Source organism: Peromyscus maniculatus, chromosome 8 (assembly GCF_049852395.1).
Source record: "Peromyscus maniculatus bairdii isolate BWxNUB_F1_BW_parent chromosome 8, HU_Pman_BW_mat_3.1, whole genome shotgun sequence".
NCBI classification, from domain to species: domain Eukaryota; kingdom Metazoa; phylum Chordata; class Mammalia; order Rodentia; family Cricetidae; genus Peromyscus; species Peromyscus maniculatus.
The window spans coordinates 107128821-107148324 of NC_134859.1; the positions used below are offsets into that span (position 1 = coordinate 107128821).

Here is a 19504-nt window from a genome sequence, read left to right on the forward strand (position 1 = left end):
TCCAAGGTCTGGCAGAACTTTTTGCATCATAGGCAGTAGGTGGGAGATATGGTGTGTACATACAGTTGCAAAGATATTGCATGTCGAGGACATTTTGTTAGGTCTTGGAGAAAAGCAGCTGGAATAGTGTAAGCTTTGACTACACCAGGAGCATCAAAATGTATGGTACTGCAGATAGGCCCCACCAACCAATCACAAGGGAGTGGCCGGCTGCACTGTGTCAGAAACATGGGAGCAGACTATTATTTAGAGTGTGAAGTCTGTTAGGACAGGCCCTCTGTATCTCCAAAGCCAAGCAACTACAAACCAAAACCAGGCCAGCTTTGCTTTCTTTTCTTTCTTTCTTTTTTTTTTTAAACATTTATTTACTTATTATGTATACAGAAGAGGGTGCCAGATCGCATTGCAGATGGTAGTGAGCCACCATGTGGTTGCTGGGAATTGAACTCAGGACCTCTGGAAGAACAGTCGGTGCTCTTAACCTCTGAGCCATCTCTCCAGACCCAGCTTTGCTTTCTTGTCCCAGTCCCCTACACAATGCAGTAGGACAAGTATTACACAGTACTCACACTGTGACAGGGACCGTGGGCAGGCTACATAATTCCAAGCATATGGGGAAAGGTGTGCCATCCTCTTTAATGCCTGTGCCATCTTACATAAGGAACAACTTTTCTGACGCGTCTTAGAATGCAGTGTGGGTGTCTTCAAACTCATCCCTCACACAGACCAAGGCATGGAGCAGTATCTGACAAGTCTGATTATGTGTCCTTCATTTTCCTCACATCTTGAAAAACAAAAACAAGCCCGGTGTGGTGGCATGCCCCTGTAATCCTAGCACTCAGGAGGCTGAGTCAGGCCTGGGGCACATAGCAAGTACCAGGACAGCCAAGGGTATAGTATGAAATCCTATGTTAAAAAACCAAAACAAAACCCCCAAAACTACAGGAGGGTAGGAAGGAGATGAGAGAGAACTAAGATAGATTACAAGTCCAGCATCATGTGCTGAAATAGGCAGCTACTATTTCAGTTTATTAGACCTACTATCCTGAATCAGGACATATTTATAGACCCCAGAGAACATGTCTGTATTAGCAAGTATTAATGTGAAGGCCACTCTGTGCTGTAGACCAGTGACAGCACCTTATGGTTTCCTGATGACAGGGACCTTGGCACTGGAGCTGGTGCCAAGCATAACATAGATCCAGATGTATGAGAGTGTCTTTGGCACAAGCTACTGGCAGTTTAGGAAGAAGAATTGGAACAGTGCTGAAGCCCAGGGCTGATTACTAGGAGGAGCAGAAGCTTATGTACCTGATGGGATGGAAGCCTTCATATGGATTGTGATTGACACCTCCAATCAGAGCACCACAGTCCGGACAGATGCTCTGCTCCATTGGCTTGCCGCACTAGAGAGAATACAATGATGTTTTATGTTGTGTAGTGACCCTCTCTGCCATAGGAAGTCTGGGATTGCTTCTTCTGTGTATATATATTTAGGGGGTGTGGTATGGGGACAGGGTGGAAACTTACTGTAAGTGTGTTAACAGTGGGCAAGTACAGACTTTTATGGAAAGCAGACATAAGTTTGAGTCCCAAATTGACTGACACCTGATAGGAAAACCTGAAGCACATTTTGCTTTCTTATACCCAGCTCTTTATCCCTATCCTGTATTTGTACACTCATCTTAAGGCTTCACTATCTGACACCAAGATACATGGCGTCACTTGCTTCCTGTCTGATTTTTTTTATATACAACCATAGATTTATTATTCCTAAGGGCACATTTAAAAAAGTTAGATGGTGCTGGACAATGGTGGATTAAGCCTTTAATCCCAGCAGTCAGGAGGCAGAGGCAGATGGGTCTCTGAGTCAAGGCTAGCCTGGTCTACCAAGTAAGTTCCAGGATAGCCACAGTTAGAGAGAAACCCTGTTTTGAAAGACCAAAAGAAAAAAAGTTAGATAGTGTGCCTCTGTACTGTAACACATGACTCCCAGCACACCAAAGCAGCTGTAGTCCTTCAGACTGTAGAACTCCATAGTCCAGAGCAGCCTGGGGAAGAACCTCTTTCTACCTCATTTCATGGACAAGGAAGGACGTGAACCTCAGTTTGCCTCAGGATTTTCCCTCCAGTCTCTCAGCAAGCACAGGGCCTGAGGTGGCACCTGGGTGTCCCCGGATGATGATTACATTCATTCTCCTCCATGGGCCTACTCTTGGGTGTCTTTCCCATTCTGTAGTGTCACTGACTCCTGCTGTGTGGTCTGAGGAGGGAGTGACTACCAACCAGCAGCCCTTTGGGGTCCATGGCCCCGAGGCAACGTCAGGAAACAATCTAGCCTGTCACACTTCGGTAGGTGTTGGTACTAGTACCCTACTGTGTAGAGACCATGCATGATGCTAACTGTCCTGAAAAGGGAGGGGCCGCCCCAGTGGAGAGTGCCCATGGTGCTACATGGAGAGCCCTGGGATAGCAGCCCTCAGCACAGTTAGCACTTATTTAGAACACCCTGAGTGGTCCTCAGAACAAGCCTGTGTTTCCTTCTCCTTCCCCTCTTCTCAGCACGGGGGGAACCACACATTCTGAGCTCCCACCCACCCAAACACCAAAACTCACCTCTCCTACAGCACACGGATGGCCATTGGGACAATCTGTTAAAAGAACAGGACACACATTGGCGAGTAAGAGGCCCATACTCTATCCCTTCTGATCCTGACCGAGTATGACTCAGCCTCAGCGCCTCCCTAGAAATTGAAATGTCTGGCATATTGTGAGCTAGTGTTTGATGTTTGCCTCCTCTTAAAAATGCATGTGGTTAATGAAAAATGTCTGAACTTAGGTTTAGAAAGGCAGAATTGTGGTGATATTGTGTTCCCCAAAGTATTGTGCACCCTAATAAACTTATCTGGGTTCAGAGAACAGAACAGCCACTAGACATAGAGGCCAGAAAATGGTGGCACACATGCCATTAATTCTAGCATTCTGAAGGTAGAGATCGTCTGGATCTCTGAAAGTTCAAAGCCACACTGGAAACAGCCAGACATTGTAACAAGAGCCTTTAATCCCAGGAAGTGATGGCAGAAAGCAGAAAGGTATATAAGGTGTGAAAACCAGGAACTAGGCTGGTTAAGCTTTTAGGCTTTTGAGCAGCAGTTTGACTGAGATTCAGAGGCTTCCAGTCTCAGGAAATAGGATCAGCTGAGGAACTGGCAAGGTGAGGAAACTGTGGCTTGTTCTGCTTCTCTGATCTTCCAGCGTTCATCCCAATACCCAGCTCCAGGTTTGTTTTTATTAATAAGACCTTTTAAGATTCGTGCTACACAGGATAAATCAGATTACCAATTCACACACAGTTAACTTGGGAGCATGGTGGATAGTATTTTTTTCCTTTCTTTTCTTTGGATTTATTATTGTTATCTGCCACAACTTTAAAAATAATTTAAAAGATTATTTACTCAAAGCAACAGCAGAGTTGACACGAATCCTCGGGCCACATGACTTGCCTTCCATTTCTGTACATCAAAAGCATTGTCTTTGGGTTAAAAAACTGCTGTATTGTGCCCTGTCTTTGTATGAGTTTCAGTGTGGTTCGAGTCCCCTCTTTTCCCAAATGCAATGTTCTGGAAAGCAGAAGTGCATTGCAAAGGGCTCTTTGCCTGGACTCAGATGTAAGAGGGTTGGGACCACATGACAAGCAGATCATGGGTCCTGTAAACCACTGTTGTCCTGCAAACCATCAAAGGCAACAGTGGACCCCAAGCACAGCCCAAAGCCTGTGCAGTCACAGGGTGATCATTTGTGCTCAGAAGAGTATGATTCCAACACTTACTGTACCAGACAAGACGTTCCACGCCCATCCAACTCCTGGCTTGAACCAGCAGGTCTTCAGGCATTGTTGGAAGATAAGCATCCTGAAAGACCAAAGTGGGACAGGTCATGATATGTGACTGCATGGCCTTACAGCCAGAGGCCAGAGCAAGGAGGGCCTTGACTTCTCAGCCTGAAAACTGTGTGCCAGGGATGCCTATGATGGCTAATCTTGGCTGTCAATCAATCTGATTGGATCTGGAATCAGCTAAGCGATAAACTGCTGGCCATACCTATGAGGGATTTTCACAATCAGGTTATTTGAAGTGGGAAGACCCACCCAAGATGTGAGTCGCACCTCTGCATATAAAGGTGAGTCCTAGGGAAAAGCTTTGCTGTTTGCCTCCCACTGTGCTGGCAAGTTCATCTACTGTTTGCGAATTAGTAATGAGTTCATCTGCCTATGGCTCCTGCTGCCATCCGTCACTGACATCGGGTCTCTCCAGGAGTCCTCTAGGTCTTCAGTGTCAGACTGGGACTACAGATTCTCACGGACTGAGCAGCTATGGGGTTCTCAGCCTCTCCTACCCAGAATGCATTGTGTATATCAGCCTAAGCCTGACTAATACAATGCTCAGGAGTGGGGGGAGGCAGACAAGGGCAGGCCAAGTTTTCACCATCAGTGTGGTCACATGGATTAAAATCAAGAAACAAATGGGTTTCATGGTTCCCAAGTCCAGAGGTTTGTTCCCCACAGGGACAAAGCCCTAAGGTGATCTTACTGCCATCTTGGCCGGATAGAAGGCCAAGTTCCTCAGGGGCTCCAAGACTTTGTTTTTTCCACACAGGAATACGGTTGCAGCATGGACGGCCATTTCAGTCACTGTTCCTTCCAGGCTGCTGTTAGCAGATCTGGTCCTCAGCAGGGCCAGAGCATCATCCACTAGCGATTTTGCAAAGCGTCCAATGTTAGGAGCAGAAAGGATCTTGCTTTCCTCAATGAATTTGTTCACAGCCTCGCGTTGCTGATGAGAAAAATTTTTTAACATTAACATGTTTCAAAACAGCATTGTAGGTCACAGTGGTACATGCCTGAGCATTTCAGAGGTAGAGACAGGTGAATCAGAAGTTCAAGGCTAGCCCAGACTACATGATACCCTGTATCCAAAAGCAGAGAAACACCACACCCCAACCCAAACATTGTACATGAGTGTGGTGATGCACATGTATAATCCCAGGACCTGGAAGGCAGAGGAAAGAGGATCATGAGTTTGAGCCCAGCATGGCCTACACATGTACAGCAATACCTTGTCTCAAAAAACAAAAACAGAAACACAGATTTGAGATGTTTTGTGATATGCACATACCCAGCAGACACAATGCCATCCCAAGCACTGCGAAAAAAAAAATCATAACAAAATGTGGGAGTCCACTGGAGTCCAGCTTCGACCTGTTCTCACCTTTTGAAGGGTTCTTGGGGGGAGGATAGAGGAATGAGGAAATATTAGGTAGAAAGATAGACCTAATGATGAGGAGAAAGACAGACACAGGATAGCTTTGGGAGGGCCCTGGGTCAATACCCAGCTGTACCCAGAGCTTTATTCAAAAGGGCTTTTTTTTTTTTTTTTTTGGTTTTTCGATACAGGGTTTCTCTATGTAGCTTTGCACCTTTCCTGGAACTCACTTGGTAGCCCAGGCTGGCCTTGAACTCACAGAGATCTGCCCGCCTCTGCCTCCCAAGTGCTGGGATTAAAGGCGTGCACCGCTGCTGCCACCACCTGGCCAAAAGGGCTTTTTATAATATGCCAAGGAGAGAGGCAAAAGACCTCCCCCTTGCAAGATCAAAGCACACCGTACAACCAAGTGTGGACCCTTCCAAACACCCGTTAAACATGCCCCTGGCCAAATCATCTGATTATGAAGTCTAATGGGTAAAGCAAGCTGAGAGTCTCTGGCCCTGAGTAAGGTCTTGCTAGCCAGCCTCTGTGGGCCTCCATAACAAAACACTAATTTCATGGTTTGTGTGTGCTTTAGTAGTCCAGATTTTAATACCAAATATCAGGATAAATGTGGCTGAACAATCAGCAGCTGAAGGGCAATTCCTCAGAGAGGAGACCTCACTTGGAAATAGCCCCACGTTATCGTATAATCTTGAGCTAAATTTTAGTTCTAATTCTACAAGTGAAAGGAATCTTCATCTAGTAAGGTTGAAAACATCTATCACACATGAGAATTACGGACATAATTCGTGTTTGTGACTTTAACTCAGAAATCCTTCTAAGAGATGAGACTGGGACAGATCCCTGCGGTGTTGGGCTGCTCACCTCCGGTTTTGGATGGAGGCTGGCATTTCGGGAACAGTACAACGACGCCACCTCTCTGTACAAGGCCAGCAGTAGGCAGGCCGTCTGCTGGGCTTTGGGGCTTCTGCAGGTCTGCAGAGGCAAAGACATCACGTGAGATTCAGAGGTGACATTGCTCTTCTCAGGCCTGAACCACACGTCTGAGGAAAGGGGAGGCGTCTCCTGGCCACAGCTCTGTGGTTCCATGGTTCATGCACATTGCTAGACAGCCAGCATCTGTCTTCTTGGTGACGATTTCCTGCTATCAGAAACACTTCCTGAGCAGAGACAGAATGTCTGTGTCCTCTTCTCAGCACAATGGCAGTGCAAGCAGGGTCTCAAACAGGAAGCCAGAACAGCCTTCAGGTCAGAATTCTAAAAGCCTTGGCATCATTGTCAGAACGGTCAGGAGCATGTGTACAGCATGAACATACAGAGGAGGCTGTGAGGAGTGCCAGCCTTCTTCAGGTCTCAGTGAGCCTGGAGCAGCTCCTCACCAGGGTCCCCATTACGACAGGCCACGGTAGTGTCCTGTCGTAAGTGTCACGGTACCCGTTCCAGCCCTCAGTTCCCCATGTAGGGCAGGAGTATGTATATCTATTTCTAGTACAGTATCACTCTAGGGGGCTACTCAGTTGCACAGTCTCTTGTTTGATGTATGCACAGGAAGATGCAGGCCTCCAGGGAGAGCCTCCTGGTCCCAGAGAAAAGCCCAGATGCATCTTACCATCAGCGCAGTCCCAATGTCCGAGGTCTTGCACTCGAGCATAGCTTTGCCCACTGCATCACGAAGAGCCTTGTATTCATCACCATGTACTAGGTATCGGTCCATGTGGCTTGGGTCGTCCTTCTGCAATCCCAGCAGTGCCGAGGGTTAATCAGAGCGGGATCATAGGAGAGAGATTGCAAAGAACTCTAGACAGACAACGGCAGCAGGCTGTCCTGAGACTTGGACCCGGCTGAGCAGGGAGCACAGATGCCTATCTCTGGGAGACATCTGGGTCTTCTGTGCACTGGAAGCCAGGGGAGGGCTGGTACTGACTTCGTACCTGCTTGCTTTCTCCACTCACAGCACTGTATCGAGCCCAAGTGACAAAACAATTGTCACTTTTAAGCCCCAGTGTTGCCTATTATGATGATTATAATGAAGAAGGAATAATTTTAAAAAGCCAGGATTGTTAGTGCCATTTTACAGTCCCAGGACAGTAAGAACCGATTTCTGAGTACCAGGAAAAGTGCTAGAGTAAGGCCTTAAAAGTCATCACTCTTATTTTGCCTTCCTCTTTCCACCTGCCAGAAGTGGAAAGGACAGAGTTTTCTATAAGCGTAGAAATAATCTTTACCTTCCCTGTATCCAGCTAAATTAGAAATCAAACCTAAATAAAATGCAAATGAACACACCAGAACATCATTTGTGTGTGTATGTGTGTGTACACACATACACACACACACACACACACACACACACACACACACCCTCACTCTCAACACACTCACCAATATCCCCCTGTGGTGGGGTGTTTTGACTCATGCTGAAGCAGAGGCAAAGGCCCATTTCCCATCGGGATGGGGAGGGCTCGGGAGAGCAGCACACTGAGCTTTAGCCCCCCAGTCCCGCCAGAGTTGGCTGCAGGCAGGGCTGTCAGAGGCATGCCCTTCCAGGCCAAGACCCTGCTCCTCACCTGCTGTGCAATGACGTCACTGGGAAACACCCACTGGCATGGATGGCCCTGCCTGGAGAAGCTCTGCACAAATTCCATCCCACGCTGGCTTGAGAGTTTCCTCACCAGGTACACACGGTGCCAATCATTCTTGACGCGGGTGCAGAACTGCTCAACGTGCTTCAGGAAGCACTGCTTCTCTCCGGCCAGTTCTGTGAGATTGGGAAGGAAGCAGGTGAGGGGCAGTGACAGGACTGCCATAGAACACAGTCCCAAGGTGGAAGAACACAGAGGAAAGGGCTGTGGAAGAGGACAGCCATGTCCTAAGAACAGGTTTCCCAGAGTTCAGACTTCTGAATTAGAGGACCTCTGTGGAGGAGACTTGCCTGCTCCTTCCTGAAGCTCAGAGAGGAAGTCAGCAGCCAAGTCAAGGCAGAGGCGGACTCTGGCCACCTCCTGCAGGTACTCCACCAAAGCTGTGCGGGCAGGCTCGTGGCCTTGCCGCCTTCCTGGGGCATATGTCCTAAGGAAATGGCCTTCCTCTCTCAGGCTCTGCTTGTCACTTCTACAGGCAGCACTTGTCTTCTCATGTACCGAATCCTGAGGAATAAAGACACAAAGACCGGCTACATCAGTCTACATCAGCAAGCCCTGACTTCAAAGGTTGCCACAGCATGCCTGTGTCGTCACGGGAAAGACGGTGCCATGGAGAGCAGCGGTGTACATTGTTTGGAATCATGACAGCTGGCATTCCTTTCTATATGAGAGCAAGAAGGAAGAGAACAAGCCAACTTACGAGGGGAAATGTGTAATTACGAGGATGCACAATGTGTCCATAGTGATGGGCTGAGGACAACCACCACCAATTCTGTGGTGATGCAATATATGCATCACCCTCTGAGAAATGCAGCACTGGGGAACTCAGCTGCACGAGCATCAGAGTCACTTACAGAATAAAGATGGCGTAGACATCCCTGAGTGCTATTACCTCACAGTGGCCCCTGAGTATGGTGATAATTTATTTGTGCTGAAATGTGATTTTATTTGTATGTTAATAAATAAAGTTGCCTGGAAATCAGAGGTCAAATAGCCATAAACAGAGTAAGGAGGTGGTAGCACATGCCCTTAATCTGATCACATGGCAGGCAGAGTCTCTGTGTGGCCAAGACACAGCCAAATGTGGTGACACCGGCCTTTAATCTCAATACCAACCATAGAGACCTGGAGTTCTGAATAGATGGGCAGGGAAGAGGAAGTGTCTGGGCTTAGAGCCAATGAGGAAAGCAATAAAAGTGTAGGTTAGGCAGGAAGAGATCTCTCCCTCTCTCTGAGGAAGCGACTGCTGGTGGTAAGCTAAAGCTAGTCATGGCTATTACTCTGATCTCTTTGGCTATTTCCTCTATATTTGGCTCTGCGTTTCTTATTTACTAAGATTGTTTAGAATTTGGTCTACACCTGAGGGACAGGAAGGATGGAAACACCTTCAGGCAACTCCTGACTTACAGGAACTGCAGAAGGCAGGGACACAGCTCTGAAACTTTTTCTTTCCACACAGAACAAAGTATCTCTTCATTGTACTGGCTACAATGGCATCCTGCTGGTTTTCAGAAATGCGTTCACAGTGTGAAGCGTGGTTCACAGTTTTCAAAGGAAATACAGGGACAGCCATCATACATACCTCTAGGCAGTTGATAAAGAGCAGGTACAATTCTGTTTTATCTTCTGTTGGGAATGCTTTGTTCTCTAACTGGGTCAAGTAGTTCTGGATGTAATCCTTTACTTCATGGAAGCTGTGGAAAGAGACACATTGTTCCTGGTTATGTCAGTTTACGGGAATACCCACATCTCCCTCCCACCCCACCCCACCCCCGTAACCTCCAATTCAAGGCCCTGTATGTGCCAAACAAGCACACTCTACCAAACTGCATCCCTAGCCTCTGATTTGAGTGGGGGTAACACATGATTTTGTGACACTAAGCACTGGTCATTTGGAAAATCTTTTCACTATTGGTATAGTTTTATTGTAGAATGCACTGGAAAAAAAAATACCCCACATAGTCATTAATATCCCCATGGATCTGTAGAAAAAAAAGTCTTACAAAGTGTATCAGCTTGTGGTAGAGGATACATGTTGTCTAAAATTTGAATTCTCACTTAAATATTGAATCTGTATCATTGGCAGCAAACACCATAGTGTTTAACTGTGACAGGATTGCTGTGTTGAAGAAAATGCCCTGAGCCCAATTCTGTGCTCCTGCAGCTGCTCGTCCAGGCACAGAGAGCCTAACCTGAAACAAGTCTAACTCAGGGCAACTCCACGTGACTGTAAGGTGATCACTGCGCTCTGCTGTGCTGCTGGAATCCATGAGCACTTCCGGTCCCCACAGAACAGTGTTAGGCCATACCCTGAAGGGTCATGGTTAGGAAAGCAAATGAGTGAACTTGCATTTTTCAACAATCTGTCTGCTCAGTCGTGAGGGGAACCAGGACTATGACTCCGGAGTGTCTCTAGCACCCCTTAAGGATGCCACTACAGGTACCCAGAAGGCCGAGAGTGCCTTGATAGGATTGTAGAAAATGTTGGAGTTCGGGACTGAATGGACACTTGGAGAGCTGCAGGTCTGCTCAGAGCATCTGTCACACGGGACATCTGACCTGCTGGACAGAGCCCGTGTTCAGTAGAACACAGACCTGCAGGACACCAGAGCACAGAGAATGAGGGCACAGCAAGTCACAAGACTGGGTGGCAGGAGCTGGGGGCAGAAGCACACCATGGCTTCTTGCTAAGTATCACTTGCGCTGGGCCATTCTCATGGGCCCGTGGGGGAAATTATACGCGCATACCCTTCAAGTGAGCTGGGTTTGCTCACACAGAAGCTGCTTCTCCAGACCACAGATGAGCTCCCATCCACGGTGTAGCCAAGACAGAGCCACAGAGAGGCAAAGGGAAGCAAAGTCCCAGATGAGGGCCACTGACCTGTACTTGAGAAGCAGTTTTAGTACCACAGAGCGGGTGACGGGAGTCTTGTCGACAACATCACCAAATGGAGACAGAGACTTTGTGTGTTCACGGTGCTCTGCGGCCAGAGAGAAAGGGGTGTAGTTCATGTCATGGGACAACGCTGAGCTATAACCTGGTTTTTACATTTACGAGAAGAAGGCTACTCACTTTGGGAAGCATCTCTCAGCAGTTCCTTTTGTATGAAGAGTAAGGACAACAGGCTGTCAATCACACTCTCCTGAGGAGGGGTGTCATCTTTGAAGCACATGGTGGAAACCAGGTCCACAAAGAAGCTGTTACACATGTGCCGGAACTGGGCATGCTTCTCAATGGCTTTTCTGGTGGGGGTGGGGGAGACTGTGACAAACGGCTTGTAGAGTGTGATCCCAACCCTTCCAGGCAGAGGGACATTTGGATAGTGTTTTGTCTTAATGCTTGTTTGACCTTGAACTCATGACAATTCTCTTACGTCAGGCTCCTAATTGTTGGGTTTAAAACTAGCCTAGCTTTTTTTTTTTAATTGAATCAACAAATGCGATGGCTTTACAATGATCAGAACTGGTCTTCAAACTACGAGTGTCAAGACTGCTTCTGGGAACACTATAAACGTTTGGACCATTGAGTGTCCTAGAGCGTGGGGAAGAACAGAGGAGCAGGGTCTGGGCTACTGAGCTCATAGGGCCAGGGGGCTCTGCTTCTCCATCTCCTGAAGGCTGGGCCAGATCTGCCTTCATCCTCAGTCAGAGAATAAAGATGCACTCACACATCAAGAGGACAGGTGGGGGTCTGGGCAGATGGTGCCACTGAAAAGGGACCTGCCCTGCACCTATGACCGTAGCTAGGGTGTGAGGGGAGTGGCAGGAGGGTCCCTAGAGCTCACTGGCTGGTCAGCCAGGCAAAGAGATGAACTCCAGGGTTAGTGAGATGCCTGTCCCAAAAGACAAGGTAGAGAGTGATCAAGGAAGAGAATCTGATGTTGATCTCTGGACACATGTACACAATCATTGACACACCCGGACACCCACCCACATGAACATGAGTTCATACAAAGAGAGCAGATAGACGATGGGCCAGGGCTGTGGGTGAGTGGCAGGGCCATGCCGAGCCTGCATGAGTCCCTGGGTTCCAACCCTCCCCACTAAAGATGCCAAGCTACACTACATGCCAGGTTTTCTCTCGAGGATGTCGTCACTTCCTTGTGTATTTCTCCCACATTTGCTGTCTCCATGTTTGTGCCCATCTTATTTGGGGAAGGAATTTGGAGGCACTTGTCCAGGAAGGATTGTTTCTGGGATTGCTTATGAAAGTTCTCTGAAGCCAGCCCTTACACGCAGGGAAAGCTGACCAAAGCTGGTGTCTCCAAAGACCATATTGGAAAAAAGAGAGGAAGGAAGCTTTCTTAAGAGAAAGGGTGTTTTACCCATGTTCCTGGGAAACAGTTGGTGAGAATTCGTCCGGCAAGTCAGTTAAGCAGTAGGGGCACATCATTTGCCCCGGGGAAAGCCTGGTTTTGATGCAGTGTAGACAGTATACATGATCACAAGGCAGACAGACAGGATCCTGTGCATCTCCCAGACAGATGTGACATGGCTGAATACCAAACCTAGAACCCAAGAAGACAATCAGTCAAGAGCGGAGAAGCTGGCTGCAAGGAGCAGGCCCTTCCACCCAATTGCAGGTTCAGAAGTCTGTCACTCTCAGAGTATTATACTACACATCTTACCTGCTGAATGTCTTGCTGACTTGGTCCTTGCACTCACAAAGGATGGTCATTACAGCCACAAATGGCCTGTGGGTCTTCAGGTCCGAGTTCTCTTCAAGACACTGAGGGAGAAGGCGGTGGTGAGCAGTGAGGGTGAGCAGTGACTCAACACCATGGTCTCAGTGGCGGACGACATGCAGTACTCACTACAGCACTAGTGTCTTTTGGTACTTCGCTTAGGAAGTTTCCCCAATTTTGTGAGCTACAGAGATGACTAAAGAGGTAAGAACACTGGCTGCTCTTCCAGAGGACTGTGGTTTGAGTCCTAACCACCTGTAATTCCAGTTGCAGGGTATCTGACACTATCTCTGGCCTCCTTGAGTACCAGGCATACATGTGCACATACATACATGCAGGCAAGACACCCATGTACATAAAATAAAAATTTATTATGGCCAGGCATAGTGGTGCTTGCCTTTAACCCCAGAACTCAGGAAGCAAAGGTAAATAGATCTTGGTGAGTTCAAAGCCAGCCTGGTCTACATTTAAAAAAAAAAATCCCAAATTTAAAATTTCCTTTAAAAAACAAAACAAGCCGGGCGTTGGTGGCGCACGCCTTTAATCCCAGCACTCGGGAGGCAGAGGCAGGCGGATCTTTGTGAGTTCGAGGCCAGCCTGGGCTACCAAGTGAGTTCCAGGAAAGGCGCAAAGCTACACAGAGAAACCCTGTCTCGAAAAACCAAAAAAAAAAAAAAAAACAAAAAAAAAAAACACAATTAAAATTTCAATATCTTGTTTTTCTATCTGTGTAAACCCATATTTTCAGGTTAAGTGGAACTTGTCCACTGAGTCTTCTCACTGGCCCTAAGTGTCCTTTGTGTGACTGTGCTTTTCATCTATGCATGTCCACATGCATGGAGACTGGAGGACAGACAACCTTAGATGTCATTCCTCGGGTGCTGTCACCCCCCTACCACACCCCCACCTTTTAAAGACACAGTGGGCCACTGGTCTCCAGCTTGTTAAATAAGTAGCTGGCCAGAGAACCTCAGGGATCTCTGTCTCCACCTTCCCAATGCTGAGATTACAAGTGCAAGTCATGACTTGTGGCTTTTATGTGTGGATCCTGGGGATTGAACTCTGGTCCTCTACTGAACCATCTGCCTACCAGCCCTGACTGTGATGCTCTTTATAGTACAAAATTCCCAACTTCAGAATTTTCCCCTATTCCTCCTTTTTTTTTCTTTTCTTTCTTTTTTTAGACAGAGTTTCTTTGTTAGCTCTGACTGTCCTGGAAATACTCTGCAGAGCAGGCTGGACTTGAACTCACAGAGATCCAACTGCCTCTGCCTCCATGGTGCTGGGATTAAAGGCAGGAGCCACCACCACCCGGCTCTCCTATTTCTCTTTTAGGGTCCTGCCTCCTGCTCACATTATGAGATATTTTGACTTGTAAATAATAATGTAATGACTGGCTGTGTATAGACTTCCAACCTTTAAAAGAAATGTTAGTTTTGGGGGAATCAAACCTTTGCTTTAGAATAATCTATAGAATAAACTATAAACTTCAGGGACAGTACAGCAACTTAAGAGCCAATTTTGATCACCCCCACACCCCTGAGAATCTACTCTCAGGACAAGGGCAAATGCCGTTCAGTGTCTTGTCTGCTCTAATGCTGTGTACCAGGGCATAGCCCTTGAGGGAAGCGTCCCCAGTGGCCCTTTCAATATCTGTGCAGGGCCTCTCATGGGAACGGCTCTGTGAACCTCTTCAGGGAGTGTGCCTGCTGCACATTCTCTAGTTAATGGGAGTTCCAGGTTCTGGATGCTTGGGGATTTTGAATGTCCTCAACATTGTTGAATATGTCAGCTTCAGTATAATTAAGAAGTGTCTCTAGGGTGTATATTTAGAGCTGAATTTATGATCGGTAGTAAATACAATGAGCCAAGGGCTGTGTTTCTGGAAGTCTGGATTACACATTTTGTAGGTGTTTTCATATTAAATATTCCACTGGACAACATGAGATTAAGGAAGGTAATTTTTCTTCTAAATCATTTTATTAAACACTTTATACCTTTTTAAATGATCATTTAGTTTATCTTTTGTTGGTTGTTGTTTTGTTTTTCAAGGCAGGGTTTCTCTGTGTAGCTTTGGAGCTTGTCAAAGAACTCACTCTGTACACCAAGCTGTCCTTGAAATCACAGAGATCTCCCTGTCTCAGCCTCTTGAGTGCTAGCATTAAAGGTGTCACCACCACCAATTTTTTAAATTGTATTGTAGATGACATTTAATTTTTGGTCCATACTTGAATTCCTAATATTAATTGTAAATAGAAATAATGTGTTTTTATGCCCCAATAAATTTGACTGGTTAATCAACTACCAAGCTGAGAAACATGCAAAAGACCTAGACATCTCTAAGAAGATACACACAATGGCCAGAGTGCACATGAAGTGGTGCTCTGTACTAGTCATTAGGGACACTAATCACACTCAGAGTGACAGTATCTCACAGTACCCCCACATTTCAGATGGCCGTCCTACAAAAGGTGGGAAATAATGAGCACTGGCCAGGCTATGGAGCAACTGGAAGCCCGGATGTTGCTGGTAGAAATGTCAGTGTGGGAAAAGCACAGCAGCTGCTCTAAAAGTGAAAGCAGAAGTAAGCAAACGAGTAGCTTGTCCAGAGGAGGAGGCACTCGAGCACTCCCGTGTTAAGTTCCCGGCTGTTTGTAATGACCAAAACGGTAACAACAATCCCAGTGTCCAGGAAGGGTATTCTGACGCACTCTGCAATGTGTGCAAGAAACCAGGCCAAAAGACAAAAACTGCAAGTTCTGCTCCCGAGGCAGCAGTGCTGGTCCAGTTGACAGAGACAGAATGCAGAGCTGAGGGATGGGGATGGGGAGTTGTTCAATGGAGACAGTTTCTGTGTAGGAAGATAAGAAAGCTCAGCGGTTAGATGGTGGGGATGCCGCATCGTAGTGTAGACGTGCTCAGTGTCACTGAGTGTGTGTGGCTTAAATGACATGCTTCATGTAATATGTACTTTAGCACAATTGTAAAATATGGCAGTGGTCTGGTGCTGGGTGTCAAAGGCCATAGGGAAATAACCAAACGTCTGAAAATCTGTAGCAAAGTGTTTAGGAAGACTGTTCTATAAGACACCTTGGAAGGCAGATCATATAAACAAGAGTCTGGCTGTCTGCACCTTTCTTCTTCTCTGTCTATTTGTCTGTCTATCGACCTGTCATCTGTGTAACCATCCTTCCTGTCAGAGATAACTGAAAAAAATCCAAATATGCGTTGACTATTGTCTGCAGCTTTTAACAGTGCTTTGTTGGGGGAAGCTGAGGGCATTGTGACTGTTGACCCTGGTCAGGGTCAGGACAGTGATGAGAGATGGCTTTGCAGACACAGCTTTCCTTCCAACCTCAGTAGGAGATGATGCCTGAGGCCCTGTGTCTCCCCAAATTCCATCTGACACTTCCAGCTAGGTAATGGGGACCAGCCTCACAGCAAAGTTCAGATAGTCCCATGGGCTGTGATACCAGGAACAGCTTCCCAAACTCCCCAGATGGAAGGTATCAGTTGAAGATGACAAAGACGGAAGACAGAAGAAACCTGCACACCTGCCTTCTGGGAGCTGGCTGAGGCTGCTAAGGCCCATTCTGTTACACAAGTGAGAAGTAGCCAGGTGGTGGTGGCTCACGCTTTTAATCCCAGCACTTGGGAGGCAGAGCCAGGTGGATCTATGTGAGTTCAAGGCCAGCTTGGTCTACAGAGCGAGATCCAGGACGGGCACCAAAACTATACAGAGAAACCGTGTCTCAAAAAACAAAACAAACAAAAAAACCAAAAGTGAGAAGTGAGCTTCTGCAAGGCTCCAGCACTGTGTCCATCGGCACCTGGCTTCCATGTTGACTTCCCACTGCACCCACCTGCTCTTTAGAGGCTGCATGAAGCCTGGAGCTATGTTTCTCTGATGCCAGTGACCATCCCCAACTGGCTTCCCTCATGTCAACTTCCCAAGGGATGAGGACGGGGTAAAGGGACGAAGGGCAGAGCCTTGTGCTGTGCTGAGTGTGCTGTTGCTGCTGCTGCTAGCATGTTCAGAGGGTAGCTTTATTTGCAGGAACACTGTCCTGTAATGTCACTCCTTTATCAAAGGTGTTGAGGGGCAGAAGCATGGTGGTTTCCTGTTCCCTTGCCCTACACCCATGGCTGTTGTCATGACCATGGTGATGGTATCTTCTCCCCCGAAGGATGGGCCATACAGTCATTTGGGGGTCACTTTAGAGCAGCAATTCTCAATCTTTCTAATGCTGCAACCTTTCAATACAGTCCTTCATATGGTGATGACTCCCAACAGTAAAATTATTTTTGTTGCTACTTCATAACTGTAATTTTGCTACTGTTATGAATCATAATATAAATATCTGTGTTTTCGCCGGGCGGTGGTGGTGCACGCCTTTAATCCCAGCACTCGGGAGGCAGAGGTAGGCGGATCTTTGTGAGTTCGAGGCCAACCTGGTTTACAGAGCAAGATCCAGGAAAGGCGCAAGGCTACACAGAGAAACCCTGTCTCCAAAAGCCCCCCCCCAAAAAAAAATCTGTGTTTTCTGATGGCTATAAAAACCCCTGTGAAATGACTGTTTGACCCCAAAGGGGTCGTGACTCACATGTTGAGAACCATTGCTCTAGAGGCTAAGAATACCAACTTTTTCATCCCTCCTATGGGAATCACATGCTGGTTAACTGAATCACTGTTCCTGCAACCGAATGCTCAGTGATACACCCTGACTTGGCAATCTGAGATAGAAAAAAATCAAATAGCCATCATCGAGAATGCAGTGATTGCTGAGCGGTGCAAACACATGCCTTTAATCGCAGCACTTGCGAGGCAGAGGCACGTGGATGTTTGAGTTCAAGGCCAGCCTGGTCTAAAGAGAGAGCTCCAGGACAGCCAGGCTACACAGGGAAACAAGCCATGTCTCAAAAAACCAAACAGACAAACAAAAGAACATAGTGATCTGTCATGGCATCACTGTCCTCTGCACTACGTAAACCTGCCAGAGCAATAATGCCCCAACCAGAGGAAGCTGTCAGGGGAGGTTTCAGCTCTCCACACTGCTCAGAGTCGGGCAGACTGTGACTTAAGCCCAGCAGCACTCACCTTGTCTAGTAAGAAGACATACTTGGTTACCAGCTGACTGAGCTCAGGAATCTGGCTTTCAGTCCCCAGGAGGACATGCTCCACAAAGAGTGAGATGGAGAAAATGCGATTCCACAGGGCTCTGTCAAGAGGGATGTTAGCAATGAGCTCTGACGGGAGCCTGAGATCCCGGAGGAGAGAGCAGGAGCTGAGCAGAGGCTAAGAGGTGAGGCAGACATGAGGGCACCTCCCCTGCACAACACTGTTCCAGACAGGCTCCCGACTCTTCCACACGCCAGGCTCACCCCTGTCATGTTCCATGCTTCAACACACAGTGGTCCTGCAAGCTCGACACAGGGACTGTTTCCTGACCCTGACAGCCTGCCCCTTCTCCACTTCCCCTGCCCGTCCCTTCCCTGCTCTCCTTTTTACTCTGCCCACATTGTAACAACATGTCCACTTCCTATGTCTCAGGACTGTTTTCTTCCTGGGTCTAGAATCACCTGAGATAGCCAGCACTCGGGAGAGGCTCCACTGCTACGCAGCTCAGTGAGGTGAGTGTCTCTCCTGCCCACCCTCCTCATCAGGCTGCAGGATCTGGTAGGTCCCAGGGTGAGCACGGAGCGCACTGCACTGGGGCACTCTTGCTGCTCACCTGACTTCCTGGACGACAGCTCTGGTTTTGTTCCCACAGTCCGGCAAATACTCGCTGGAACAGACAAGTTCCAGTGGTACAGACAGATTCTTCACCATCTGTAACCAGGCCTTGGGGTTCGGCTTCAGAATGTCTCCCTTGAGCACTTCAACACAGGCCAGAGCTGCAAACCCATCTAGTGTCTGGAACAAGGAGAACTGACATGTGACCCAGCAGGGTCCTCTTCTCCACCGCCACCCTTCAATACAGCCCTGCATCGTTATTCCCAGTGAGGTTTGGGGTCCGGGCTTGTAACCTGCTCCTCTGTCACATGGCAGATGTGCCTGCCTGTAAAGCATCTCCTATTTGGGACGTGGCTCCATAAGCCCTCTGCTCACAGGATGGAATCGGAAGCACTCACGGAGGGCAATCCCGGTGGCCTTCCCAGAAGAGACCCCTACCATTTCACAGCCAGGCAAGCTGTGCGTCTGTGCTGCCTCCCCGAGGCTCCTCAGAACCTGGGGGTGGATAGTCAAAATTCTGGAGAAGTTCTGCAGCCGGGGCCTGAAGTGCTGATAGGCAAGGTGCACCCAGGGCAAGGAGAGCCCTTCCTCAGGCATTCCTGAAGTCACTCGGAGCTCACTGAGGCAGGACCACAGGGCCATCTGCAGAAACTGGAGACAAAGGAATTTGAGTACACAGTTTTACATGTATTCAAAAGCTATAAAAAAGAAAGTTGAAAAATCAGGCCCAGGATCACCTGGCTGTTTTTTGGTGGAGTTTTATGGCCTCGCTGGCTTTCTAAACTGGTGTGCAGATTAGTCTTATGTCAACTTGACATAAGCTGGAGTCAATAGAGAGGAGGACACCTCAATTGAGAAAATTACTCTATAGTATCAGGCTGTAGGCAAGCTTGTGGAACATATTGATTTTTCTTTTCTTTACTTTTTCTTTTTATTTTTCCTTTTTAGTTTTTTTTTTTTTAAAGATTTATTTATTTATTATGTATACAGAGGAGGGTGCCAGATCTCATTACAAATGGTTGTGAGCCACCATGTGGTTGCTGGGAATTGAACTCAGGACCTCTGGAAGAGCAGTCGGTGCTCTTAACCTCTGAGCCATCTCTCCAGCCCCCTTTTTAGTTTTTTGAAACAGGGTTTCTCTGTGCAGCTCTGGCTGTCCTGGAACACATTCTGTAGAGC

General features: G+C 47.5%; 1 protein-coding gene across 1 annotated transcript in view; it reads right to left on the reverse strand.

The window, feature by feature from the left end:
- LOC102904687 (E3 ubiquitin-protein ligase RNF213) overlaps positions 1-19504 on the reverse strand; it is a 111407-nt gene that overhangs the window by 14618 nt on the left and 77285 nt on the right. Inside the window, exons 37-52 of the mRNA XM_076543878.1 lie at positions 18764-18976; positions 18324-18505; positions 17690-17810; positions 12535-12635; positions 12232-12414; positions 10980-11149; positions 10788-10887; positions 9489-9600; positions 8197-8410; positions 7832-8022; positions 6877-6999; positions 6132-6242; positions 4590-4832; positions 3830-3911; positions 2617-2651; positions 1312-1406 (exon numbers count right to left, since the gene is read on the reverse strand). Of these exons, the coding sequence (XP_076399993.1) occupies positions 1312-1406; positions 2617-2651; positions 3830-3911; positions 4590-4832; positions 6132-6242; positions 6877-6999; positions 7832-8022; positions 8197-8410; positions 9489-9600; positions 10788-10887; positions 10980-11149; positions 12232-12414; positions 12535-12635; positions 17690-17810; positions 18324-18505; positions 18764-18976 (2276 nt within the window). The remainder of the gene's footprint in view (positions 1-1311; positions 1407-2616; positions 2652-3829; positions 3912-4589; positions 4833-6131; positions 6243-6876; positions 7000-7831; positions 8023-8196; positions 8411-9488; positions 9601-10787; positions 10888-10979; positions 11150-12231; positions 12415-12534; positions 12636-17689; positions 17811-18323; positions 18506-18763; positions 18977-19504) is intronic.